This window comes from Aythya marila, assembly GCF_965140915.1.
Source record: "Aythya marila genome assembly, chromosome: 16".
Lineage (NCBI taxonomy): Eukaryota > Metazoa > Chordata > Aves > Anseriformes > Anatidae > Aythya > Aythya marila.
In genome coordinates this window covers 10,224,449-10,250,710 of record NC_139057.1, presented here as the reverse complement: position 1 = coordinate 10,250,710, position 26,262 = coordinate 10,224,449, and the positions used below count along the sequence as shown (strand labels likewise).

Genomic DNA, 26,262 nt, shown 5'->3' with positions numbered 1-26,262 from the left:
AAAAATAACGGCGGGGTGGCCGTGGGGTTCCCTGCTCATGTATACACATGTACGCGTGGCCCCGTGTACACTGCTAACCAGGAACATCCCCACAAGCAGCCAAAGCCCTCCGCTTCCACGCCGGCATCGTTTTGGGGTGAGCGCAGGGGAAGGCCGGATGCGTGGTAGCCCTGCCCTCACACCCCATAAAACGGCTCTGTCTCTGGTTTGTGTCTGAGGGGAAAAAAGGAGAGGAGGGGGGGGGAAAAAGCCTCTCCGAAATGAGATTCCTGAAATGACAGCGTGCTGACACGCCGCGGAGTGATTTTGGCAAGGAATGAGAAAGCTCAGCGGGAGCGGGGGGCTTGCGGGATTGTGCAGGCCCCCTGGGGGCTGGGACCCCCGACACCAGCACCCTGCCTGCCTCTGACCTCGCTGCTGCCGCGCTCTGGCCCTGCTGAAAAGCAGATTCTGTAACTCAGGGGTGTTGTTTTTTTTTGTTTTTTCCCCTCTCCAGCACTGCTCTGTCTCCATCCCTGGATAAGCCATCAGAGAGGGGGTGGAGAGCAGCTGCAGCTCCCGCACATAGGGCAAGCAGCTGTGCACGGCCCCGGGGGGGGGAGAAATGCCACCCTACAGCAGGCACGAGACCCAGCCGGGGTGGTGAGCGCCCCTACCAAACGTGCTGGGGTGGAATGGGATCAGGGAACCGTCGGGGTCACCCTCAAAAAGCCCTTCTGCCTGCGTCCCGCTACGGGAAACCCTTCAGGTTTCGCTGTTGAATGGCGAGCAGACCCCCGGGGGGCACCTTCACCCCCATCGCCCTCCGAAAGCAGCAGCCGGGTGCATGCAGGGGCTGGGGGTGCTGAGCTCAGCCCTCTCCGAGCTGCTCCACGCCGGGCGCCTTCTGCTCGCGGGGCCGGAGGAGCCGTTTCAGCGCGGGGCTTCTTTACGAGCTGCCGGCCTTGGCCGCCTTCTCCCTCAGTCGGGACTGGGGGCTGGGGGCTGCTCCGAGCCGCAGAGCAGGGGCCCGGGGGGATTCACTGGTGCATTTTTTTTTTTTTTCCAAGCATCTGGCACTTGAATGTTGATGAAGGAGAGGAGCAAAGCAAGCTCGGGCAATCCAAGGCGACCCAACCTGATGCTTGCAGTCGCAGAAGGAGGCAGGAGCCGGCTGCTTCCGCGGCGGGGGGAGGCAGCAGGCAGCGCTCTCCTGGCCGGCGTCGTGCTGCTGTCACCTGGCCCGGCTCCAGCCGTGGATTTACGCCCTGGCCCCAGCTCCTTCACCCCTCTTCAATGAGATCCTGATCCTTTTTTCTTTTTTTTTTTTTTTTTTGGAGAATGAAACGCTCTCCCTCCACACTGCAGGGAGCCTAGGGGGAGAAAATCGTCCTCACTGGGAATCCTTCGCCCTGCAGCCTTGGCACCAGGCCCCGGTGTTTGTCCCCAAATGCCATCCCGAGGGGTGCTGGAAAGCCCCAAGCAGCCCCCAGTGGGTGCTGTGACCCCGTCAGGGTTTTGGGAAGGGCCCTGCTGGCTCGGCGGGGCCGTCAGCATGGGCAGCGCAGGGGGCTGGAGCTTGCACAGCCGAGGTTTATTTCTCCAGTCTCTCTGTGTTTATTTATTGTTTTATTTTAATTATTTTTAATAGTTTCTCTGAGTGCTCCCTGGGGCCTTGTTCCTTATTTATGGGCTTGAGGAAAGCCGGAGCAGAAGGGAAACGCTATCAGCCAAGCCGGGCTGTCGACCACATGCACGCAGAGGCAGGTCCTCCCCCGTGCCCGTCACCACCTCCGCCCACGCTCGGTGCTCCAGCGAAGCCAAAAAAAGGGGTTTTTGCAGGCACTCAGCCCCGGGGAGCCCCGTGGCAGCGACTTGCCTGCATCCCGTCCCTGGGTCCATCAGGAGGAGACCTATTAAGGCCCCTCCGTGGGGGCAGAGGCAGTCTGTAGGGCAGTTTCTGGCAGCATCCCTGCTCAGGTGCTGCTCCAGGGGGAAATTTGGGGCAGGCGAGCCAAGGCGGGCCAGACCAGCGGGCTCGTGGCTTTGCACTGCCTGCAACCACCCCAGAATAAGGCAAAAGGCAGCTTTGTGCGGCTCATCCTACCAGCCATATGGGAAGCATTTGGGGCCTGGGGGGTGAGATACGTCCCCATCGAGCCCTCCCCGAGCGCGGGGGGCACACAGCTCCTCCCGGCACGCCTTGCCAAGCGCTCTCCCCCTGCTTTCCATCCAAACAAGCTGTCAAGTTTTCAGCAGTCACCCCTGCGCGGGGCCGGTCACACTCAGGCAGACGCGAGAGAATTGAGTCCCACCTTCCCGGGGGCCAGGTGGGTCGGGGTGACCCCGTCCCCAGCCCCACATACCGGCATGGCCCCGCAACTACCCAGGGCGACGTGCCCCGGATAACCGGGCTGGCGGGGCTCTGCGAGAGCTTGGCTAATGCAGAGCTTTCTGAGCTGGCACTGCATTTGCTGCAGAGCCCCCATATCTTTGCACACTCCTCTATCCACCCAAAAAAATTGTGTCCCCCCCCCCAAACCTCTAAAGCAAACCCTGGGGCCCCCACGCTGCTCCCCACCAGAGCTGGGCTGCAAGGGGCCAGGCTGCTGCAGGGGGGCTGGGGGTTTTTGGGACCCCGTGACCACTGCAGTGGGGATAGAGGAGGTGGGAAAACCCATGGGCAAGGGGCACTTTTTCAAGAGGAAGACGGTTCACTCGCCTGTCCAGCGAGTCTGATGGGTGGAAGGGAAAGCAGGAGGTGGGTGCAGACGGAGAGGTGCCTGAGGGTGCCTGCAGTGGGCCAGGATGCACATCCTCTCCATCCCTTCAGGCCCCACTCAATCACATTTTCCTGCCAGCTCCTTCTGGTGGGTTTTTACCCATGGTGGGATCTGAAAAGCTGCCAGGAAAACGTCTGGTCTTGGTATGCCAGACAGGAACGGGAGCTGTGAAAAGCCGCGGGGGCGAGCCAACGGTGTTTAACCTGTCTGCGCATCCCTTTCATGTCTGGAGGCGAGTGGGGAACGCCAGGACCCCTGCTGCCCCGCAGCCTGCACCAAGCGGGAGCTGCCTTTTATTTGGGAGCAGGAAAAAAAGGAAGAGCCAAAGGGGAAAGAAATGAGGACGCAGTGCCAGCCCCTGCCCGCAGGCAGCATGCGACAGAGCAGCCGGCAGGGAGCTGTGCTGCCCTGGGGGTGTCCCCGCTGGGTTCCCCCCACCCCCAGCTCCGTGCTGCCTCCCCCAGCCCATCTCCCTGCTCGCTGCAGGAGGATCTGGCAGGGCAGCGTGGCTCTGACATCATCCCAAGGAAAAGGGAGAGCTCCAACGTGTGTGACGGGAGCGATGCAAACGCAACCCAGCTGGTGCAGCCGCCGCATGGCACCCATCCCGCGCCCGGCTCCCCCGCTGTCCCCACCGGGGTGACCCACGCTGCTGCTCGTGGTGGGGTAGGACTCGGCACATCACTGCTGCTGGAGGGGTGCTGGAGGTGCTGCCACTGGAGGGACTGGGATAACTGGGAGAGCCCCCACATCGGTGGGACACCCAGGGGTGACGCCCAAGAAGAAAGGTTGGGTCCGGGTGCAGGCACCAACAGCCCTGCAGAAAATGCGTATAAAGAATTCAATGAGATTTTAAAAGGCCTCCCAGCTGGGATTCATCAGGGAGAGCTTTCCAGGAGTATTAATAAGGCGAGCAGAGCCCAGCCAGCACCGCAATACTTTCGTGCCAGCCAGGGCGAGCTGTGCTCCTGGGAAGGCAGGTTGAGCAGCACAGGCTCCCCGAGAGGCTGCGCCAGGAGGGGTCCCTGCACTGCCGGGGCCGGGGCCGGGGCCGGGGGCTGACGGTTCAGGGAAGGGCTGTCCTGAAAAGCCGTTTACATGCAGCCTAGGAACATGCTTTAGCCCCAGAAGCACAGCACAGGCTCAGAGGCTGCTTGGCAGCGGGTTCGGAGGGACCACGGCAGCAGCAGGGAGTGCGCTGGGGGAGCGGGGAGTGCTCCTTCCCAGGCTGCTGCTATTGACCCTAAAAAGGGAACTGTTGGAGTCTTTACCAAAGAAGGCAGGGTGGCTGCGGGGCAGAGCGGCATGGAGGAACGCTGTGCCGTGGCCTGCAGGTCTGGGGGCTCGCTGCTGTGCTTGTTGCAGGCTCCTCTTGAAGGCACAGGGGTCAGGTCCATCCCAGCACTGCTGCCTCAGGGCCACGGCAGGGACTGAGCTGCCCAGGTCCTGTGAATCCTCATGCAGCAGGTGTGGGGAGGCAGCTGGGGCATGAGGCCCACGGTCCTTTCCGTAAATTCCCCCCATAAATTCACCCCGTACCTTCCCTGCTTGCACCTGCACATGTTTAAGCGAGGATCCCACAGGGGGAGAAGCAGAAGCCATCCCACCAGCTTCCCCCTTGTCCCAGGGCCCTCCTCCATCCTGCATCCTCCTTGCTCCATCCTCTCCCCTCTGCCCTCCCTCTGCCACCCACCCTCTTCTCTCTTCCATCCTCCCTGCTCCATCCTCCCTTGTTTACCCACAGCTCTCCATCACCCATCCTCTGTCGTCCATCTCCATCCTCCACCCCGCATCCTCTGAGACCTTCTGCCCTCCATCCCCTCTCCTCCCTCCCCCAAACCACGTTGCCCCCAGCAGAGCTGCAGAGGAGGCTCCGTGCGGGGTCACGCTCAGCCCCTTGCCCACCCAAGCCCCAGGAGGGGATCCTGGCAGCGCCAAACATTCAGGTTTGTTCCACACCTCCCCATTTCTCCGCCTGTGTCACCATCAGAAAAGCAAAGCTGTGGAACCCCCTCCCCGGACACTGGCCAGTATGGACCAGGCTGGTCCCAGTAAGGATCTGCCTGGGGCGAGGGCTCGCGACTGGTTTTGTAACGGGGGATTGCAGCTCTTGAAGGGACACGGGTCAGACGCATGGTTATTAGAACTCAGTAAATGTGGTTTTAACAACCATCTGGCACTTCTTTTATATGCAATAACCATCCCATTACATCGAAATAAAATCCACATTTAAGGCGCTTAATTGCACCAGTGGCCTTTAGCTCCTCTCCCATCCCATAAAATACTTCCCCTTCCCAGCAGCCACAGCAGAGGAGCTCAGCTGCGGGTCTCCAGCCTCCCCTTCAGGCCGGGCAGGTGCACAGGGGGGGTTTGGCCCCTGGGGATTTCAACCCCTGGGTTTTCAGCCCCCACGGGGATTTTGTGAGCATCTGATGTGAACTCGAGCCCACGTCGGGCTTGACCAGGAGACAAACGCCATTTCTGGAGGGATTTTAAGTCCTTCTGCTTGGCTTCGCCCCGATCCTGGACAAAACCTGCCCAGGAAGGGCAGCAGGATGGGGAGCGGCACCGCAGCTGGCCGAAACGTGTCGCTTGTTGAGCGCCAGCTGTGAGGTGACGCAAACCCAGCGTTTTGTGCAAAACCCAGGTTTTTGTGCAGAACACAAGCCCTTTCTGGGACAAAATATCAAAGAATCAGACACCGTGAGGCAGCACGTTTCTGCTTATATTTCTCCCCGTGAAGCTGCGGCAGCACCACGGGGCGTTATGGGGTGCTTGGGAGTTATGGGGTGCTTGGGAGGGCCACCCCCGGGGGACCCCATCCCCAGGGATCTCCCTGCGCTGCCCCTGGGCTCCCGGGGGGCTCCCAGCACGGGCCCCCAGTGCCCTCTGCAGGAGGCGGCCCAGCCCCGGCCCCAAATCCCGGGCCCAGCAGGAGGGCAGCCCGGCCCCGTCCGCAGCACCCCTCTGGGCAGCCCGCCTGGGGGATTTGCTCCTCGCCTCTAACCCAAATCTCCCCTTTTTTAGCTTAAAATAACACCCCCCCCCCCCCCCCCCCCATCCTGTCATCGTGTGGTTGGGAAAAGGGGCACTTTGTCTTTTTTTTTTTTTTTACAAGCCCCCCTTATAAAGGCAGGGCCTCGGGTGGCACGGCGCGACACTGCATGTCGCGACACATCACGGCATGTCGCGACACGTCGTGTGGCTTTGCCGCCGCGTCCCCTTTAAGGCGCCGTGGCGGTGCAGGGGCCGCGGGCGGCTCGGCCAATCAGCGGGGCCCACATCCCCGCCGGCCGCCGGGCGGCACGTACCACTGCGCTCCGCAGGGGGGGGCATCTCTGCCTATACCATTCCCCCCTCACCCCCTCTCCGCCTCCAACCCTCCACCCACTCCAGACGGCTCCGCTCCCATTTCCACCCCCACAGCGTCCCCGTTCGTTGTCTCTGAGGCAGGCAGAGCTCCGCGGCAGCAATCCCCATCCTCCCTCCCCCCCCTTGATCAGCATGGGTGGTACGCTCCATGCCGGAAGCGGCGCGGCGGCGCCGGAGGAGGGCCACAAGATGGCGGCGCCGTGCGGGGCGCGGGCCCTGCTGCTGCTGCTGCTGCTCGGCGCCGCCCGCGGCCTGGCCCCCAGCCACCGCCTCACGGCCCGAGACCTGGCCCGGCTGCGCGCCGCGCTGGAGCGGCCCTTCAGCGACGTGCGGGCCGCCTACCACGCCGTGGTGGGCCTGAGCAGCCTGGGGCTGCGGCTGGAGGACGAGAAGGTGAGCGGGGGGCGGGGGGCGGGGGGGGAGGCACGAAGCCCCCGTGGGGCAAGGAGGGGGCGCCTCGGGGCTGTGAGGCCGCGGGGAGGCCGCTGCCGGGCAGCGTTGCCCTGCCCTGCCCTGCCCGCATGAGCTGAGGCTGGTTAAAAGGTAGAAGTAATAAAAAATAACAGCTAGGCATAATATTTGAATGTATATCTTTGGTTTAAAACATTAAAAGTTTGGTTTAAAGCATTAAAATCCTGTCCAAGTTGAAAGGCCTGTTCTTCCCATGCTCAAAGACCAGCGGTTTATGTACCAGCAGTTAAATTCTTGGTTATTTTCTGGTCAGAAGGGGATGTGGGCGATGCACGTATCATGTAGTCCGTCAGGAGTACGCTGGCTGCTTGTCAGTGAGTAATCTCATTGCTCGCCTTCGTAGTTTAGCTGCTTACCTGGTTTATCTTATGCTTTGACATTCTGCATCCATAAATGTGTTTATGTTTGTGACGTACAGCTGGGAAGCAAGATTCTTGTCTCTGGAAGATTTTGTCTACGAAATATACACATGGGTCTTGGATGTTGATGAATGTTATACTCAAATTTGAGCTGGTTGCAGTAGAGTCAGCGTGAGAATCACTGATCACTTTGAACAGGAGCCATCTTTGTTACTGTGCACCATTTAGTAGTGTAGGGTCTGGGGCTATAGGTTCTGCTACATCACAAATGTTATTTGGATTTCTTTTGCCTTTTTTCACGTACACTGTTGTGCGTTTCTATACTGAAATTGTCTTATAGTATCTTTTAATTTGAGTCAATCATTAAAGTCAAGGCTGTTGTGCAATTTAACTTGTCTTTCCTTGCAGGCTGCGTGTAATTTCATCAAATCTCACGTAGACTCCAGCAGTGTCGACTCCCTGTTCTATGCTGCACAATCCATCCGCGTCCTGTCTGGTTGCGAGGTGAGTTTGGGGCCCTAACCTCTGAAGACAGATGCTGCGAAGTCGACATCTACCTTGATACGTGTATAAGCATAACTTCTATTTTACTTTCTCTTAGTACGTGGTATTCTGTTGTGTCTTAGGTAAATAGCTCACAAAGCGTCTGGGAGTGCTCCCAGACAAGGCAAAGTGAACAGGTATAAAGCAAGCATTTTCTTCACCACAACTCTGAGTACCTGATCCAATACTGGCTCCTCAGCCACATTCTGATTTTTTTTTTTTTTTTTTTTTTGAAGAGTAGAAACTTCCAGTTCTCTTCTTTGTTAACTTTCTGGTTTGAACAGCATCTCATCAGTAAATGACAGGTCTAGGCACAGCTGTAGAAAGCCTTTTTTGTTACATCTAATAATGTCTAAAAATTGTTTAAAACCATGCTACTGTGCTGCATCTTAGACACACGACATCCTCTCTCTGTCCTGAACGATGTGGGGATCTAGCAGAGAAGTTTTCTTGTACGCACCTGATACCAAATGATTGAAACAGAACGAGTAAATACCTTCTTAAAATGATCCTCTGCTATATTTCACACACGGTATCCAGCAGCTGATCGTTTCCTACCCCAGCTGTTTCCCCTTTACCCACCAAGTTCAGGTATCTTCTGTCCTTCTCTGTGATGGTGCTGGCTCTTTCAGCCTATGCACAACAAATAACTTCTCTGAACAGTCACGCATTTTCCTTCAAACAAGTAGATCTTCACAGAGCTGATTGTCAGAAGATCCATGGCTGTGAAGGCTGTCTGCTTCCACTCCCTTCCTTCCCCAGGTACCCCTCACATTCAGTCAAGGTGTGAATGCAGAGCATTGTGTGGGGCAGAGCCAGCCTGTAGGTATGGGAGATGACAGAGGTTTGGATGTTTCGGTGCTTTCTTGATTGGAATATCAGTGGCTAAGAAAAAAAGGAGCCAGTGTGTTTTAATAACTCCACAAAGCAGCATCAATCATGCATTCTCTGGACAGGCAGCACACCGTGTGGTTGAAAGCCCGGCAGTGAACACTGCAACAATGCACGTGCAGTCCATGCTTGCTAAGTTGTGGGTATCAGATGAAAAGCAGGTAGTATTACTAGCAGGCTTCCAGGATAAATCTGAATTGTGGATTATCCTGACTAATTGAGAGTTGACAGCAAATCTTAGGGACTTAATTGAAATGAAAGGTAATGAATGGTAAATGCTTTTTCCCAGCTGTAGCTTACGGTTCACCAGTCACGCGTGCTCCTCCAGAAACAAGTCAGCAGTGACTAGGAAGCTGTGTTCTTCGGTGTGAATCGGTGTTTTCTTTGTGCTCTTCCTCAGGTTACCATCTCAAATGAGACCAGGGAGCTGCTGCTTGCAGCTGTCAGTGAGGACTCCTCGATCACCCAGATCTTCCATGCTGTCGGGGCCCTGAGTGGCTTTGGCCTTCCTTTAGCTTCTCAGGAAGCACTTAGTGCCCTTACTGCTCGTCTTAGCAAAGAAGAAAGCGTGCTGGCGTAAGTCTTTCAGACAGAAATGTTTCACCGTTGCGCACTTACCTGTTAGCATTTGGGTTGTAGAGTAAAGGCTCTTTTAACACTTTAGGTTTTGCAATGTAGTTCCGGCAGATTGTGCTGTGTTCTCATTTGGAATATGTGTTTAGTTCATTATCATCTCTCTGGGAGAATGCGGAAAATGTTTCTGAAGCTGTTCTCTGTGATTTTAGCAAATGAGCTTATGTGCTCAGTTTAGTTCAAGAACAATGGTCAATAAAGAGGATGCATGCCAAAGAAGCCTCTTCTTCTAAAAAGATTCACAACAAATCTTTGACTTAAAATCCAGCCATGGTTCTGCATCATTCCAGCTTGTGGTATGCTGCATGCTCATCCTCAGACCTTTTGTTTATGGTCTGGGATGTGTGTGCTATGAGGTGGAAAAAATGTGCCAGTAAGCAGAAGGAATCCTGGCACTAATCACCAAAGAATTGGTTAAGTAATTTTTACTGTGAAAGGAAAGAATAGAGCTTTTCTTTAAAGCTAAGAAAGAAAGGGAAACCTTTAAAGGCTTGTTTTCTAGGCAAAAAAAATCCAGATTCCTAGAAGCTTCAGTAGCACGTTTGGGGATCTGGGCAATGCAGAGATAAGTTTGGTTTCTTCTCCGCATTCAAATCTGAGTTTATTGCAAAGCTGGTACAGCTAAAGTAGTCTTCTCTAATGAATTCTAAGTTTCCACCTTCAGATTCATTGCCTAGAGTTAACTAAATGCAGTAGTGGCTGCCTTACGCCTCATTTGGAATAGAAACTGTAATTGCTTTGAAGGATGTTTGGCTTTTAAGGAACAAAATTCATACACTTGTTTTTTTGTTGTTTCAGAACCATCCAGGCATTAGAAACAGCATCTTACTTGTCCCAGCAGGCAGATTTAAGTGCCATTGTTGAAGAGATAGAGGTAGGAACACGCTATGGTCTCTAATTATTCAGGATTATTTGCTAGATGTCTGTGATATTAAAAGATATGTTAACAGGAAACGCAGTGAAAAAACAATCTGGCAAATTCCTTGTTTGCATCAGGTGGGTTGGCTTGGCTCTTCCCTTCAAGCAGATATTTCTCGTGGAGTTCAGCTGTTTCACAGTGGACTGTGACACAAAGTCCACTGATGTAAATATAATTAAATCCAGGAAAGGCTGAAGGTATTTTTTTTTTCTTATTTCTAAATGATGTAGAAAATAATTCAGTGAATCCTGTACCAATTCTCCTGACTAGAGGTCAAATTGTAGAGTTACCTTCCTTGGATCTACTAAAATGCAACCTAAATAGAATTTATTCTTTCTGTCAGGATCTTGTTGCTCGCCTGGATGACTTGGGAGGAGTATATCTTCAGTTTGAAGAAGGAATTGAGACTACTGCACTGTTTGTTGCTGCTGCCTATAAGCTGTCTGACCATGTGGGTACAGAGCCAGCAATGAAGGAGGTCTGTATCTGCCTTGTCCTGCTTTGCATGGTGTAATTTACAGAAAGGATCTACCTGGTCATCATGGTGCACTGCAAGAGGCCAGTTTAATGAGGTGGAATTTCTGCTGGAAAAATGAATACGCTCAGTGAAAAAGGAGATCTCAGAGTGAATGTTAAATAACAGAACGTAGGAGGAAATTCCACCTTTGAGATCACATGCTGAATTTGTGTTTTGTTTTTTTTTTTTTATGTACAGAAGGAAATTGCAAGTGAGGCCTAGGATTTCTTTGTTTATTGAGACAAACTGCTGGAAAAAAAAACTCTTGTTTCAGAGTTTGTTCTGGTATTTGGCACTTGCCTAGCACTTTACAGCATTTCAAAGTGTTTTGCAAGTGTTATTTACCTGTGAGGAAACACAGACACCCTAGTCAAGAGTATCCAAAAGGGAGACAATGTTAGTACTGTACTCCTACAGGAATTCAGGCGCATAAACTTGTCACTACTATAATGAAAGATTGTTTGAAAATTTCTTTAGAGCTTAATTAAGCTAGAAATCACTATTGCAAGCTCTCCATTTAGTATTTTTTCCATAACAGGTTAGCCACAGTAGATGCGCTTTTGATTGAGAATGGCAAGAGAACAAGGCAAAGTGACAGGGTTGAAACAGAAGCAGGTGTAAGACATCTGAGTTAATTCCTGGCTCTCTTCCATGCTGCTGCCAACAAACTAACTGCGAAGTAATTTTGATGTCATTTCTGAGGTGGTGATTCTCCTACACACAATTCTAACTGTCAGCATCCAAGTGATGTAAGGAAAAAAGAAAAGGCCCAATTAAGGAAAATTGTTTAGTGTTGATTCAGAATTGTGCTGTCAGAAGTGCTATTGTCAGGGCTTTAATGCTCTTATCTCCTGTGAATGGCAAAGGTGCCTCCTGAAAACAACACAATTCACTTTAAAAAATAACAAATGAAGTATATGGAAAAATAGCTTTTTAATTTTTACAAATTAAATGTGTGTGTAAGTTGCTGGTTAAGGTCTAGAGCTATGCCATGCACTTCAGATGAAGGAAAACAGTTTGTAGCATGCAGGAGTTCTGTAGCGTCTGTCTGGATGCTTTCTATAATCACATGACGCATTAATGAGCACTAATGTACAAGCATGAGGTGGAACATCTGAGATGCTGTGGGTTTCATTTAGGGTACGTCATCTGCAAGTTACTAAATAGCGTGCCTAGTGCTTTATTTGGGGTTGTCTTTGATTATTCTCGTTTCTGGTTAGAATTTAGCCCACAGTCCTTTTTTGGATCAAAGTACAGGTAGTGAAATCCGACGTTTTCCTGACTAGCAGGGAGTACTGGAAGAATCTGTATCAGGTGGTGCAGTCTGCTCAGTGTGGTGCTGGTGCACCAACCCTACAAGGTCAGGTAGGAAAGCCAGCTGGGGAACTGTCCCATTCCTACTTCCAAGAGAAGAAATTAGTTTAGGCATGTCCCAGAGCTGGCTCGGTGTTCCTAGTGGCACTGCTTTACAGTTAAGCCTCCTAGCCTGAAGATGCTGCTATGCCCAAGGGGCTGAGCCTTTGAGGGCCTAGCATGGCTGCTTCCAGAGTCGTGAGGATGCTTGGCATCGCCTCTCTGTGGCCTTCCCACTTTGGCTGGTAGCCAGGACGTGTAGCCTAGGCCTTCTTCACAGTAAGAAGGCAGTTTACATCCTGCTCCTGGAGCCAAGCTGTCTGTTTGCAGCTGCGCGCAGTGTGGACTGCTGAGCTGAAGGCACCTTCCCTTCTTAAACACATAGTTTGATAGGTAGATCCAAATCCTATTTTTGCACGATTTTAGCACAATTACAGTAATTGTGGTTGGAACCTCCCAGCCAAGAATAAAATGCTAATGTGAAAGGTAGCTAATTTGGGGTTACCTCATAACTTGAGTTATTTTTAAAGCAAATGGGGGAAATTAAACTGTCTGTCTGAATGATGTTTTTGTTAATACCACTGTACTGTTCTGCAGTGTTGTGGTAAGCTGCTGGTGCTCATGTGTAGTTTGCCTTTCTTTTTCAGGACCAAATTATCCAGCTGATGAATGCCATTTTTAGCAAGAAAAATTTCGAGACACTCTCAGAGGCTTTCAGTATTGCTTGTGCCACGGGTGCTTTATCCCGCAACCGCTACCACTTGCCTGTCGTTATTGTCCCTGAGGGGTCTGCAGCTGTGTCTCACCATCAGCCTGTGCTCAAGGTAAGTCCATACCCTAAAATCTTAATTCATCTCTTGGCCTACTCTGTAGTCTTGTAGGTCTGGGTGAACTGGACGCATAAGGTGATGCCTTTCATTTTACGGTCCATGACATGCTCCGTTTCGCTAGGTCTGGGGTTTTAGTGCTTTTGTAGTAAATAATTGTTAGAAACCTCTGCTTACCCAGGACTTAGTCTGCCTTGACAAGGCACCTTGTAGTAGTCAGCTCTTTTACAAACTTTACCTTTCCCTGTTATGTTAAGAAGAACTAGGTCAATCAAGGATTCTGGGCAGGAGAGAACTCCAGGTACATAATACAGAAGGGGTAGAAAGTTGTCTGTGCTTCTGCATTCCTCCTGAGACAATGAGTTTCCCAGAAATTCCTCTTTTGCTTTTGTAGCTTCAAGTGACCAATGTTATGTCCCAGCCACTTACTCAAGCTTCTGTAAAGCTGGACTATGCCAAGTCTGCATCCACCAAAGCCACCGTCCTTCAACAGACACCATTTGTTCTGTCAGGGTAAGAATTCTATCTTATTTTAGGCTTTGTAAAGCAAACAGCTGTTATTTAAACAGTGTTGGACTTGCTTCCTATGCTCTTCCACCAGAAAAATGCCTGTGTGATGGCAGACTCAATGCTGTAGTTGCATTTTGTTGGCAACAGGTGACAGCATGTTCTGTACTGATGTTGAATTTGTTGCATAGGTCTTTTTCTTTGGGGAGTGGGGAGTTGCAACATTCTTCTTCTGACTTCGAGGGAGCTTGAAGATACTTTTCACGCTGTACTTAGTAGTAGTGTTAGTTTTGTGTCACATTTCTGCTTACCTGCTTAATCTAGCATATTTGGAGACATCTTGGTAGCAAGATATTACCTGCTTGTAGGTTGCCTTGTTAGTGTCCTAGAGGATGCTTAATACATTGCCTTTTTTTTTTTTTTATTACAGAGATGTCTTTGAGCTGAACTTCATGAACGTCAAACCTGCGAGTGGATATTATGATTTCTCTATCAGTGTCGATGGAGATAACAGATTTATTGCTAACAAAGTTGAGGTGGGTGTGTTTGTCACTTCAGTTCTGTGGGATTTGGTGAAACGGATTTTTATTTATATATGCTAAGCACGTTGTACAGCATCTTTATCACGTTTTTCTATAAAGTATTGGATTTTGACTTGAGATTGTGACCAGTAACCAGATTAGTATATGATCAAAAAAGATTTGTATAAGTTTCAAAACTGACTTATTGCTTAGATGTTTACTAATTTGACAGCAAATGAACAAAGGCTAACAGTGGAAATGTTCATGTAGCAGCCAATATTTTAAATTAGCTGTGCAAAAATGATTACTAAGAATGTTCTTCAGAGCATTCAGAACTTGAGCCTGTAAATCTCAAAGCTTGGCTAGCGGATGACTGATTGTCTGGTGATTGCCTGATGCATGGAGGTTAAGCATTTGAGAGCTTTAGAAAAGAGCTGTGGGTGTCTTTCTGGCTTCTAACTGGCTATGTGGTGATGTTTTTGTAGCAGAGAAAGAGTGACCAAAGCAAGTAGAAATTAATTCTTCATTTCTTGTGTTCATAAACCCTTTTTGGTGGCAAAAGCTGTTACAGCACACCTCTCAGAAGAAGAGTTTTTTGTATAAAACACTCAGAGCTCTACTTTCCCGAGTTTGTTACTGTGAGAAGCGTGCGACCCAGCTGACTACCAGCATAGTCACTGCAGTGTCAACAGCTGAGAATGCTCTTCTCCAGTGATGTCTGTTCCCGGGTTAATTTTTGCCCTCAGTTGCCTATTTAAGGAAAAGCTCAGCTTTTTAAAGTCTTGCAACGTAGTCAGCTCAGAGCAGAGGAAGACACGTATTTACAACTGCCGACCTTTCCTGTCTGTATCAAATTGATGTTGTCATTGCAGTAGTAATGGCACTTAGGAGTGTCAAAAGGGCAGTGATTGGTCCTGCTTCAGCTCGCTGCTGGCACACAGAGGTACCAGGGGGAATGCATTAACGCCGCGGTGGCTTTGTGTGAGCTGCTTCTAATAAGACACATTGTTATGGGGGAGGACTGCTGGGGGAACTGCTTTTTTTTTTTTCCTTACTGTTATTAGCATTAATTGTCCTTAATGCACCATCGTTTTTGACAGTAATGAGCTAAACCAGTGGGTTATTATTCCAGGCAGAGCCTGCATTTCCTGGCATTAAAATATTTGAGGGATGTTTGTGTACTATGCAGTTGGAGGGGCTGTGTGCAGCAGCTCTGAGTTGCCTTCACATAACTCTTTTTTAATGATTATTTCATTAGTCCATCTTTCTTTGCTCCCATCTTGGAACAGAGAAAGATTTTGCTAAAGTTAGCCTAAAGAGTCTGCTAATGGATCCAGTTTCAGTAGTAACATCTATATCAAATCATGCTTTTTTTGTAAAGGAGCTCTCAAGGTTATTGTGTTTGAAGTCTGACCTGAATAGTTTGTTTTCACATATTCTTCCCGCAGGTTTTGTGGGAATTATTTTTCAGGTTGAGGGGGTGGGGCTGTTTCACATCAGCAAACCTGCAGTAACAAATCGGAGTGTGTGTTGAAAAATGTCTTGGCAATGAAACGAATTCTCCAGGGGAGCGTTTGTAAGCTGTGAGAACAAATGTGCTAATTAAATCCTATGGACTGCAGTAACCGCTTGTGTTTGGGAGAAGGGCTGAAGTCAGTCAGACCCGCTGAGGTTCACTGTCTGGGTTGGATGGTCTGAGGTTTGGGGCAGGGGAGAGGGCAGGAAGTCGTTCCTCTGCTCAGCGTTTGTAGGGCACTTAGCACAAAGGAGCAGTGATAAATGGCAAGGCCTTAATGTCTGCAGTGCCCTAAATGATAAATAGCAAGCCTTCCTTCAGAGGCACAGTTAAAAAAACAAAAAAGTGCAGACCTGCAGGAATGCTTTGGCTTTTGCCTGCTGGTAATAAAATCAGCAGAAACCTCCTAGGGTTCAGGAGCCAACGCAGGCATAACTGGCTGCTGTCTGGAGACATCTCTCATCTCAGATTGCTGTCCAGGGCACAGAAGTACAGTGCATGTGCAGTTTGAAGTCGTGTTTTATATGATGTCATGTTTAATAGCAAGCTTCTACTAGTGTAAAAGGAAAACTAGCTGGATCTGGATATCTGGGCTGTTTCATTAAAAACAGTTCTGCAAAGTGGAGCTAACTCCAGCGCAACTGAGGGATTGGTGTCTTTAGAGACAGCTGTTAGTGAAGGGGAAAGGGTTGGTTTGGGGCTAGTAACAGATGCAAGAGCTTTGCCAGAAGGTAAATTGGTGTAGACATGCTTGTTCAGGCTAGGTTCTGTCTTGGTGTAGAGGAAGGTTCTCCGTGGGGAAGGGGACAGAAGAACGAAAGCTTCTGAAGTGAACATGACCATTGTTAGTAAATGTAGGAGTGGTCCCAGTAACTTTCTGTTGTGTTTTGTTGCAGCTGAAAGTCAAAGTTTCCACAGAAGTTGGGATTACTAATGTAGATCTTTCTACTGTGGATAAAGATCAGAGCATTGCACCAAAAACAACCAGGTAAAACGACTCACTCTGTGATCCTGTAAGGGGCAGTGCTCGTTCTAGACTAGAGGTCTTCAGAGCTTTACCTCCTTGGATCTTGTATTGGAATGCCAACAAAATTGTACTAATGCTGTTTGTTACACCTGTGAGCTCTTTGGGAGAATAGATTTGTTTCTTATAAGTGGTTTTCCTTATTGCTGAAATAATTTCTAACAGAAAACAGGTGACCTTAGTCTTCTGTTCCTTTGTTGGTACCTCTCTGTAGCAAAAGTTGAGTTTAAAACGTTTATTTTAATGTTTCTATTATTGTTGAACTTTGGTAGAGAGGATCTAATGCAATATGTACACTGTATTTTGAGGTTATGGCTTTATCACAGCCTGGTGTGCCTGATTCTCAGTTGCTCTTTAACTGACATCAATTAAAATGAAATGCTTGTAATTTAACTTCATTTGCATTGCTTCTCTGAGGTCCATCCCTGCGTATTGATAAAGCCTTTCTGTGCTGAAGTCTGATTGTGTTACATCCGTTACGCTGCCATCACACCTTTTTGTAGCAGAGCCTTGTGTAATGAAAGGTGGGGTGTAGTATTAGCAAAGCCTTGTTCTTCTTGTTCCTCCAAAACCTGCAATGAACTAATGTTTTATATAAAAACGTATGTAGCTTGCAAAAAAAAAAAAAAAGAAGAATTTTGTTCCTCCTTTTCCTTGAATTATGGGGGAACAGAAAGAATTAGGTCACCTGACTTCTTGTTAAAATAGACCACTTGAGTAAATAGCAGTGCTGTTAGTCAGGCTTGCTTGCCTCAGTTTCTTTGAATGCCAGGCCTTCATTTGAAAGATCACCTCAACTCTGTTTTTTTTGTTTCCTAGGGTAGCTTACCCAGCCAAAGCCAAGGGCTCATTCACTGCTGACAGCCATCAGAATTTTGCTCTATCCTTCCAGCTGATAGATGTGAACAGTGGAGCTGAACTCACCCCCCACCAGGTTAGGACAAATTCTTGTCATCCTGTGTCACCAAAACGCTCCATCTTGAAGCATCCAAGGTGATGGTTGCTTCTGAAAAGGTTTGGTAGGTTTTGAGAAGCCTTATGTTTCTGACATGGACTGTGGAAAAAACACTAATCTTGGTAGGAGGGAAGTGGATTTGGCTTGTTCATGTCTAAAAAATAAAATGCATCCATCCCTGTTGTGTGTTGTTGCACATACACTCTCCAGTAGCATTCAGTATGTTGCCTTGTACCCCACATGGGCATCTGGACAGAGTTGGTTCTGTGTTAATGTGGCTACTTGAAGAGACATTGTACAGGGCTGGCTGTGCAGGGATCTGGAGAGCTGGCCTCTCAGTTTATTTTCTAACTTCTGTTAAATGTTGTGCTTTTTGTTTGGGGGTAAATCTCTCATTTCAGTGGCATTTATAAACACATACATAAACATATTGTGAGATACTCCAGCAATTTCACAATCTTTCCTTTCAGACTTTTGTCCGACTTCACAACCAGAAGACTGGCCAGGAGGTAGTGTTTGTTGCAGAACCAGACAGCAAGAATGTATACAAGTTTGAGCTGGATACCTCTGAAAGAAAGACTGAGTTCGATTCTGCCTCTGGTACCTATACTCTGTACTTGATAATTGGCGATGCCACTCTGGAAAATCCAATCCTGTGGAATGTGGTATGTAGCTGGAAGTGTGGTGACATGGTTCTGAGATAATTGACAGTCTAGCAGGAGGGTGGTGTACCAGCTTGGAAGAAAAAAGCTCATTTTTTTTCTTCGTAGTGAAGCAGAAACCTTTCAGCCATTTATGGGTTCTAAGGTTTGCTGTTCATTTCTAAGTTTTCAAACTCCATGTAAACATCAAAGTGGGATTGAAATGTTTATTTCATCACAGGGTGAAATAGGAACTTAAGTGTTTTTGTGGGTTCAATTGTAAATTCACAGCAAACACTTCAAGGTTTAGCTTTTCTGTGCTTGCTGCGCTGGAAATAAGTCCAACCTTTAGTGATGAATAAAGGGCGTTACTGCTTCTGTGTAGGAGAAATTTCTTTTAAGATGTGGAGGGTTTATTTTAGATTCCTTTAAAAAAAACTTTCAATCTGATAGGCATGATAAGCAAATTGGTCACAGTAATGTAATAAAACTTTTCATACATTACAGTTAAAGTTCATGAAGTTGTGGTATTTCATTTCAGGCTGATGTTGTGATCAAATTCCCAGAGGAGGATGCACCATCCACGGTCCAGTCCAAGAACCTTTTTGTTCCCAAACCTGAAATCCAGGTACAACCAAAACCAAAAATCATGCTCTGTAGATGGGGGGGCTCGTCTTATTTTTGCATATCTAGTCTTTGCTCTCATCATAACTTTTTTTGATAAGTAATCTCTCATAGAAATAGTAACTGTGCAAGTAGTGTAATTAAAATAACACAAATGTACTGCTTAATGGGAGGGAATTAATTGCAGTCCCCTGCAGTATGAATAAATAGGCAGTGTCCTACCTGTGAAAGAGCAACTGGTGTCAATGAGAAGACTCAAACAAGAAAATTTGACGAGGTAGGCACCACAGAATGCTCTCTGCTTTTGGACATTTCTCTTGCATCATTCTAGCCATCTCTGCTGATGGCAAACTAACCAGTGCTTCTGTGAGTGCAAGTAAAAGTTAACTGAGCAAGGGACCAAATGTGCAGAGTGGAATAGGTGCTACTTTAAAGAGGCATGCTCTTCAGCCAGAGGAATGCCTAGGAACAGCAGCAGGGCTGAAGCTGGTCCTGTGTGGAGCTGAGAAGCTGTTCTGTTGGAATGCTTTCTTACGAGCTGGGTTTGTGTGTTTGCAGCACCTCTTCAGGGAACCTGAGAAGAGGCCTCCCACCGTGGTATCTAACACGTTCACGGCATTGATTCTCTCACCACTGCTCTTGCTGCTCATTCTGGTGAGTGAACTGGGCCACAGAATGACATTTCTTTCCATTTCTTTTTTTTCCATTTCTTCTACAGGAGAAAAGCAGTGATTCTGCTTTGCACTCAATATAGCCATCACAAAATCTGTGTTACTTAATCCCATCAGACTGATTCCCATTTATGGACTTAATTGGCATTTGTGTGTCAGTAGTTGAAATGTCTAGCCCTAGTTCAACTGTAGCATCAGTTCAGTGTTCTAAACTTAATGTGAAAGAAAAATCTCATCTAGTCAAGTTAAATTACCTTATTTAGAAGATGAAACTGATCCCTTACTTGCTTTGCAGTAATTTCCCATTAGCTATTCTTGCTGGAGGTTGACTTTCAGAAAGCTGTGTCCATTGGTCTCTGGAATTTGCAATGTATTTGTGGATGAGAAACCACTTTGAGGAATTTCATTGCTCCTGGTTTCCATCCTTCATGCCTTTCTCTTCTGTATCCTGAAAACTGCGATTGTTTTTGCGAGTAAATATCATGTATCTGTAATTGGTCTTTTGCTGAGTCCAAAACTACATAACTGACTGTTACCTGTTTCATCCTTTTAAATTAATTCAGCTGGAAACAAATAGCAATATTTTTCTGGAAAATGTAGATTTCAAGCGATATCCTCTCTTCACTTTAAAATAATTGAGGAACTGCCTTTGGGGACTCAGAAGCAGTAGGAGAAATTTCCACTAAAGGAACTTAACAGCGCTGTCTTTGACAAAATTACTCTTCTGTCCTCTGTACTAGAAGACAATGTGCTTCTGTAGAGAATACACTGTGTTCATTGAAGAACTTAAGTGTCTTTCAACTCTGTTTCCTTTAAGTTTAAAATAAAATCTTGTGTTTACAAGACCCTTTTTATTCAGGTTTTGTTTCTTTTCCTTTTAGTGGATAAAGATTGGTGCCAACATCTCCAACTTCAGCTTTGCTCCCAGCACCATTGTTTTTCACATGGGACATGCTGGTAAGTGTCAGACGCTTTCTGCTTTGACCTTCTCACCTGGGAGTTACAGATGAGAGCCCTGGTGGTAAATGGGCTTGCAGCCTATTAACGATAATGACATAATAGCATAACATTTGTTCTCTTGTTTTCATCTGCCTTCCTGCTCTTCATGATTGTTAATATGGTGATAAACCTGTTTTGGCCATCAGCTTATAACAGCAGTCATTACCTAGGCTCCTCTCACACACAATTTATCTGTACTTGATAGAACTTTGTATTTCCAGAGGTCACGCTTTTGTTATTGCATGTTTGTCCTCTTAAGCAGGGAGTTTCTGTGGGGACTGAAACATGCAGGGCTACCATCTACATCTTTTCCTTGAAGCTCTTCCTGTGGAAGTCTTGTTCTTCAGTTGGACTAGGCTTTGTCATCACTATAATCACACCTTTGATTGCATGGTTATTTACAGTCTTGGTAGGCTCTCAGAAACACAGGAGATTGGAAGAACATTGGGTCTACTGTTTCCTGTATGACAGCATGTTGCTTATTCCAAACCAGTTTCCTTGGAGGCCTTATAAAGCTATAAGCTCTTAAAAGTGAGTAAAGGTTAATATCCTCTGTTGAAATCCAGAATATCCTCTTTTTAAAAGCCTTCAAGGTCTGTAATAGCTCCATAATTATGCCACAGGAGGATTGGTTGCATGCTGTCCGTCATTTTTCTACAATATGAGGACCCAGATGTCGTCTTCCCTTGGCAATAATGTATAGTCTTTAAATCTGTCATTTTGGAGATTCAGAAATGAGTTAGAAACCAAGTGCTTAGGCCTGGCAGTACAACATAACAATTGTTCTGGGAATAGCTAATGGTCTGTCTTTGAAGTATAGTTTGAACTGTGGGCTGTTTTTTTTCACAGCAATGTTGGGACTCATGTACGTCTACTGGACTCAGCTCAACATGTTCCAGACTCTGAAGTACTTGGCCATTTTGGGTGGTGTCACGTTCCTGGCAGGCAATAGGATGCTGGCTCATAAAGCAGTAAAACGGTAAGCCAGGCACGGATGCCTTGGTGGGAGCAGCTTTTGAAGATGTCAGGGAGGAGATTGCATCGATGCTATCGTATGTCAGTAACTGATACAGTGATGAATGTTGCTTTCAGTTCTTAAATCTTGGGAGGGGGGTCTGTTCTTTCCCCCTCTCATGCCTGTTTTCGGATTAAGTGCCTGAACTAGGGTGATGAGGCGCTGTCACTGAGGTGCAGCTAACTGCTCCTTCAGAGAGAATAGCCCCTGTGGCCACTTGCTGAAGTGGTCAGGCACGTAGAGAAAATGAGTGGAAGCACGTGCATCTTGGCATGGGGAGAGCCACTTTTGGCAAGATAAATACCCTGACAAAATTGCTTTACTATGTGGCGTATCAACATTTTATAATATTAGGTAATGAGAGCTGCTATAAACACAGAAGAAGCCGAACTTCTATGCAGCTGTGCTTGCGGGATAAGTTTTAAGAGGAAGAATGTTAAGGTGGGGGTTGCCTTACTGCTGTCTTCTACCCAAAGAAGGATTTCAATGAAAAAAGGAGCAGCTGCTTTTTGAGAGAGTGCAGTCACAAACAAAAGGCAATACACACAAGCAACAACAGGTAAAATTCTGATAAATGTTAGGGACACAAAATTCAATGAAGGTTGTCAGGCACTGTAAAGGAGGATTCAAAGAGGTTGTGAAGCCTTTATTTCTCTGGAGGTGTTCAGAACTTGGCTGGATATCACCTTGAGTGCTCTGCTCTGACCTCAAAGTTAGCTCTGTTTTGAGCTGGCACTTGAGCCAGATCTCTGCAGGTGTGTTCCAACTCAAACTATTCTATGATTCTGTAATAAATACACTGAGGAATCTGTATCAGGCACTGTGAAACACAGGCCAGCCCTGAGCAAGTTTTCTCTCCAGCTAGAAGTTGTGCAGCAGGGCCTGTGTGGTTTTGTTCCTAGACTGTGCTGCTGAGGCAGGGCTGTCAAACCTGACTGCAGTGCTGGTTCTGAACCTGTGCTGGAACAGCTCAGCAGCACTGGATCGTGCCCTGCCCAGCTGGGTGGGTGCCTCAAGCATGGCACAGCAGTGTCTTGCCCCATATGGACATGGTTTTTGAATGGATACCTCACCTGTACTTTCTGTACTGGCGTAGGACTGATTCTTCACGTTCATGCCCCGTGCCACAGGGTCTCACGTGTGTGCCATGGCTGAAGCAGCCCGCAGGCTGTTTGCTGACCCAAGCTTCCAATACCGTGCATCAGTCAGAAGTCAGACCTTCACCCCTCCTTCACTACTGCCACTTCTGCCATGGAGTCTCCACATGAGATTTAAATTTTAGCCCTTTTGTACTCTGCAAATGTAGAGTTCGGCTCTGAAGATGATCTCATGATCTGCTTAACCATCAGACCTGTGCTTTTTTTAAATTCCCCTTTTTGAGCCTTTAGAAGTTTATCCTTGCATGCCTATTTGCATAAATATCCCTGGGTTCTCACATTTTTGATCACACTATTAAAATGAGGATAAGCTGTAAAAAAATAAAACAGCAACAACAACAAAACCTCACAAACACAGAAGAGTAGAATTTTCAGGGGTTTCACAGGGATTTGTTGCATTTAAAGCATTTCTATTTGCATGGGTATACAGGGGGCACAATTATTGTAATCAACCCTTTCCATGCTGTTCTTTCAACTTCTTCAGACTTGCTCCCTTGGATGTCCAGCTGTCTCTGGTGTGGTACTTTACTCTGTTAGCATAACAGTTCCTACCAGGAGTTTGTTGCCAGAAGGGCTATGTTATGTCACTTGAATAGTGATTCATTTTTAATTTAAAGAGTAATAATAAATCATTATTAACAACATGTTTCCTAGTGTACAGATGTGGGGAGGAAAGAATACAACAAACCTTATATTTTAAGTGTCTTAGCTCAACCAGGGCTTCTGCTAGCACAGAAATGCAGGTGGTTGGTTCCTGCTTCAAAACACTGCAGGGGGTGTCTGTGTGCTTTCTCACTGTAAATGACACGAAGCTGCAACTACAATGGCAAATTTGAAAGTAAAACTTCTACCTCAGGCTAAAGTTAAACCCTTTGTACATGACTTTAAAGTTCAAAAAGATGTATCTTTTTGTTCACACGCAGCTAGTCCATCTCAGATGTTGAAGTGCGCTGGTAATTAACTAGATTGCACTTTGAGGCAAAGCTGCTGTTGCGCTGTGGAGAGCGCTGGTAGAGGCTGGGGGGGAACTGTATTTAAACCATGTTTTTACAGAAGTTACCAGAAGGCCTGGTTTTGCTTTTTGCGTTTCTATCGTTGGCTCTGGTTCTTGGAGCAGGGCTGCTTTCCTCTTTCCTATCTTCTCTGAACCTTTCTTCCTCTCTCCTTTTGGCAGGATCGCTGCAGAGCAGAGCAGTAGGTTGGCAAAGTATAGGACGCTGCGATAAAAGGGGGTTTTGCTAGTGACCAGCTCTTCTAGAAGTAAGGGTCTTTTTGGAATTTGCCTTTCTTGGGCTTGCTGCCTGCTTCATTTCTTTTCATCCCTCCCTTCTTGCACAAAAAGATACGAGCTGAAGCTGCTTCCTTCCAACATTGTTTACTTGGCTTTCAATCAGTCCTTGGGTGTCCTTGGCTACCGCTGGGTTTGCATACTAGCAGTGCGTGTCCTCTGAGACTAAATTGCCTTCTTGTGATTCCTTAATCATCTTGAGTCTGTGTGGTGATATGCGCACATGTTAATACACTGAGGTGTAGAAATCAACCTAGTCTAAGCAATATTGTTCCTGTAAATAATTAGCAGTGTTAGCTAGAGGAGAACATAATAAAGATGCCCCGTATCCCATCCTGCTGTTGGTATTCCCTTTCCCATGTGCAGTATTCTGGTTATTCAGCTGCTAGACACTCTTTACTGTTGGTGGAACTGAATTATGTCCTTGCTTGGATTGACAAGAGCTCTGTATGCAGCAGAAACCAGGTCAGCACCACCTCATTCAGCCGAGAACATGACCTTACCCAGGGTTCACCCTTGGTTTAGACTGAACCGGTCATGATGGCACAGTCAGCAGCAGCAGCAAGCTCCCCTTGATTGAATACAACCATCTGATAGGTCTCCATTATCACTTGCTGGTGTAAAGCCCATCATTTCCTTTGATTCTGAGCAGGAAAGGTCCCAGTTTGCGATGTCCACAGTGGTGTGGGAGGCAGGACTACCCGCTACGCTGTTACCCAATTCGCTGTGCGTGGCATCACTTCTTAGCAGCACGTTATTCTATAAAGTAGAAGGGAGAAAGAATCTGGGACAAGTCCTGCAACGGGACTGAAATTGCTGAAGAATATGCTGCACTGCTGTGTCTCATGAGCGTCTGCTTTCTCTCATGTTCATAGCCAGTGCTCCAGGCACACACGCAGTGTGCTCGGCAGAGCTCAGTTCTGCGGTGCAAAACAAACCAGCGTGGCTGGCTGCATCTCAGAAACCACGTGTGCTGTGCTCTGAGCTTCTGTTTGCACATCTAAAACCATCCTCCGTGCTATCTGAAAAATCACCTATGGAGAGCTTGGCATTGTGTTGCATAGGAAAAACACCCTGGTACTGCCTCATCCCTCCCTGGGGTGCTGGAGGGGTGTTAGCACAGCACAAGCTCTGACAAGGAACTGGAGAGGAACAGGAGGCGGCTGTCGCTCGTGCTGGTGGAACGGTGCTGACTGTAGCCTGGCTGTTGGCTGGTGCTGTGCTGGTTGCTGGATGCTTCACTTTTGACCAAAACTTTGAGCCACTGCTTTTCAGCTTTAGTGGTCAGTTGCCAAATACCCAGGAAGTGTGTTCTCCACAGCTTGCGAGCTTTTTGCTTCTCAGCTGGGTATTTTAACTCCTGAATTCCCTATAGGCTGTGAGAATAATCCTGGAAGATGTTAAGAATAACTTAATATCCATGGTCCATATGTTAGGTTTTCCTAATCCCTAAGTGCAGTCACAAGCATTTTTCCTCATTGCTGGGTTTTCTGGTGCCCCAGATACGTCATATAAGACTGTATTGGTACCAGTATCTGGGGACTGGCCTGTGAAGTGCACCCAGCTATGCTCGTATCTGGCATCTCGGGAGAGAAAAGGACCCCAGAAAGACGGACCTGCTGTGCCAGCTTTGTTGGAGGCCTCTCCTCTGTGTTTACATGGACCACCTGATTCCAGTTGGATAAACTGGCCCTGTTTAAAGTAGAAGAATGGTAGAGTAGCTGCAGGCTTTGCATTCAGCCCTGCTTTTTTTGTCCCGTTTTGTTTCATAAGGCTCATCCATCCCTTTGTGCCAGACCTTCATGTTGTCTGAACATTTCCATGCTACTTGAGGTTCATTCCTCAGTTACATTGCAGTACTGGTTTTATTGCTCTCCTGTCAGATAAGCTTCCTTTGAGAGAGAATGAGGGTTCGGGGGGCGCTTTTACTCTTCGAGGAAGTACTTTGTTGCGTGGAAGAGTTAATTGTTTGGATTTTCCTTTCCAGGACACACTAGCACCAGAAGAATGGAAGAAATGGGGGAAAAAACAAAGCAAATGCCTTCAGAACAGAAGTGAATAACTGAAAGAGCAGAAGAAGGAAGGCAGAAGATTTTTTTTTTATATAAATTAAGTCGAGAGGGTTCCAGTTATACTTTTTTTAAAAAAAAAAAAAAAAAGTTTTGATTTTCATTGTTGTGTTCATGCTACCTGAGTGGTTTTCATATGAATCTCAAAAATCCTTTCTTCCCTGGATCCATGCCCCACTCCACTCTCCCCTTTTCTTCTCCTGGGATATTTGAATTTCTTTTAGAAAAAGAAGAAAAAGGAAAACATAATTCTACCTTTCCCCAGGCGCCCTCTCCTCGTACTAAGTGATTTGTGAATAAAGAGGAAAGAATGGTCCTGAATCTTGTTTTGGCTGTTTCAGTCTCGGACTGGAAGTTGAGCTCACATGAAAATGAAAAGAGCTTTTTGGCTGGGCAATTTTTCTGTATTAGTCATTGCGGTGCAAAAGTTCCTCTTCTTTCATGTCCTTTCCCAGAGGTACGTGTTTATTTGGGGGCGTTTCCCACTTCTGCCATCATTTGTGATGCTGTCATCTGCATTTCTCTGCTAATTGCTGTCCTCTCAACTCAGGATGGCGCCAGGCTCTGTGGAGCTGCCACGGGTGCTCAGAGCTCAAAGAGGAGGGGTCCTTGGGCTCTGGCCCTTGTA

General features: G+C 47.6%; 1 protein-coding gene across 2 annotated transcripts; it reads left to right on the top strand.

Moving 5' to 3' along the window:
- Positions 1-6,308: 6,308 nt before the first annotated feature.
- Positions 6,309-25,955, top strand: RPN2 (ribophorin II). 2 transcript variants are annotated; one of them, XM_082773042.1, is made up of 17 exons: positions 6,309-6,527; positions 7,373-7,468; positions 8,799-8,974; positions 9,830-9,905; positions 10,294-10,428; positions 12,468-12,644; positions 13,042-13,160; positions 13,585-13,690; positions 16,088-16,179; positions 17,035-17,149; positions 17,641-17,835; positions 18,353-18,439; positions 18,994-19,089; positions 19,988-20,063; positions 20,955-21,084; positions 23,452-23,537; positions 25,553-25,955. In XM_082773042.1, the coding sequence occupies exons 1-16, from the start codon at positions 6,324-6,326 to the stop codon at positions 23,501-23,503; spliced, it is 1,932 nt and encodes a 643-aa protein (XP_082629168.1). In that variant the 5' UTR covers positions 6,309-6,323; the 3' UTR covers positions 23,504-23,537; positions 25,553-25,955. The 2 variants fall into 2 exon arrangements, with proteins under 2 accessions (XP_082629168.1, XP_082629169.1); XM_082773043.1 differs by lacking the exon at positions 23,452-23,537.
- The last annotated feature ends 307 nt before the right edge of the window (positions 25,956-26,262 follow it).

Bases quoted from the DNA above. Each gene is read 5' to 3' on its own strand.
- RPN2 (XM_082773042.1), top strand. From the start codon at position 6,324: ATGGCGGCGCCGTGCGGGGCGCGGGCCCTGCTGCTGCTGCTGCTGCTC. The intron at 6,528-7,372 runs GTGAGCGGGGGG...CTTTCCTTGCAG, and splicing joins TGCGGCTGGAGGACGAGAAG to GCTGCGTGTAATTTCATCAA. The intron at 19,090-19,987 runs GTGAGTGAACTG...TTTTCCTTTTAG, and splicing joins TGCTCTTGCTGCTCATTCTG to TGGATAAAGATTGGTGCCAA.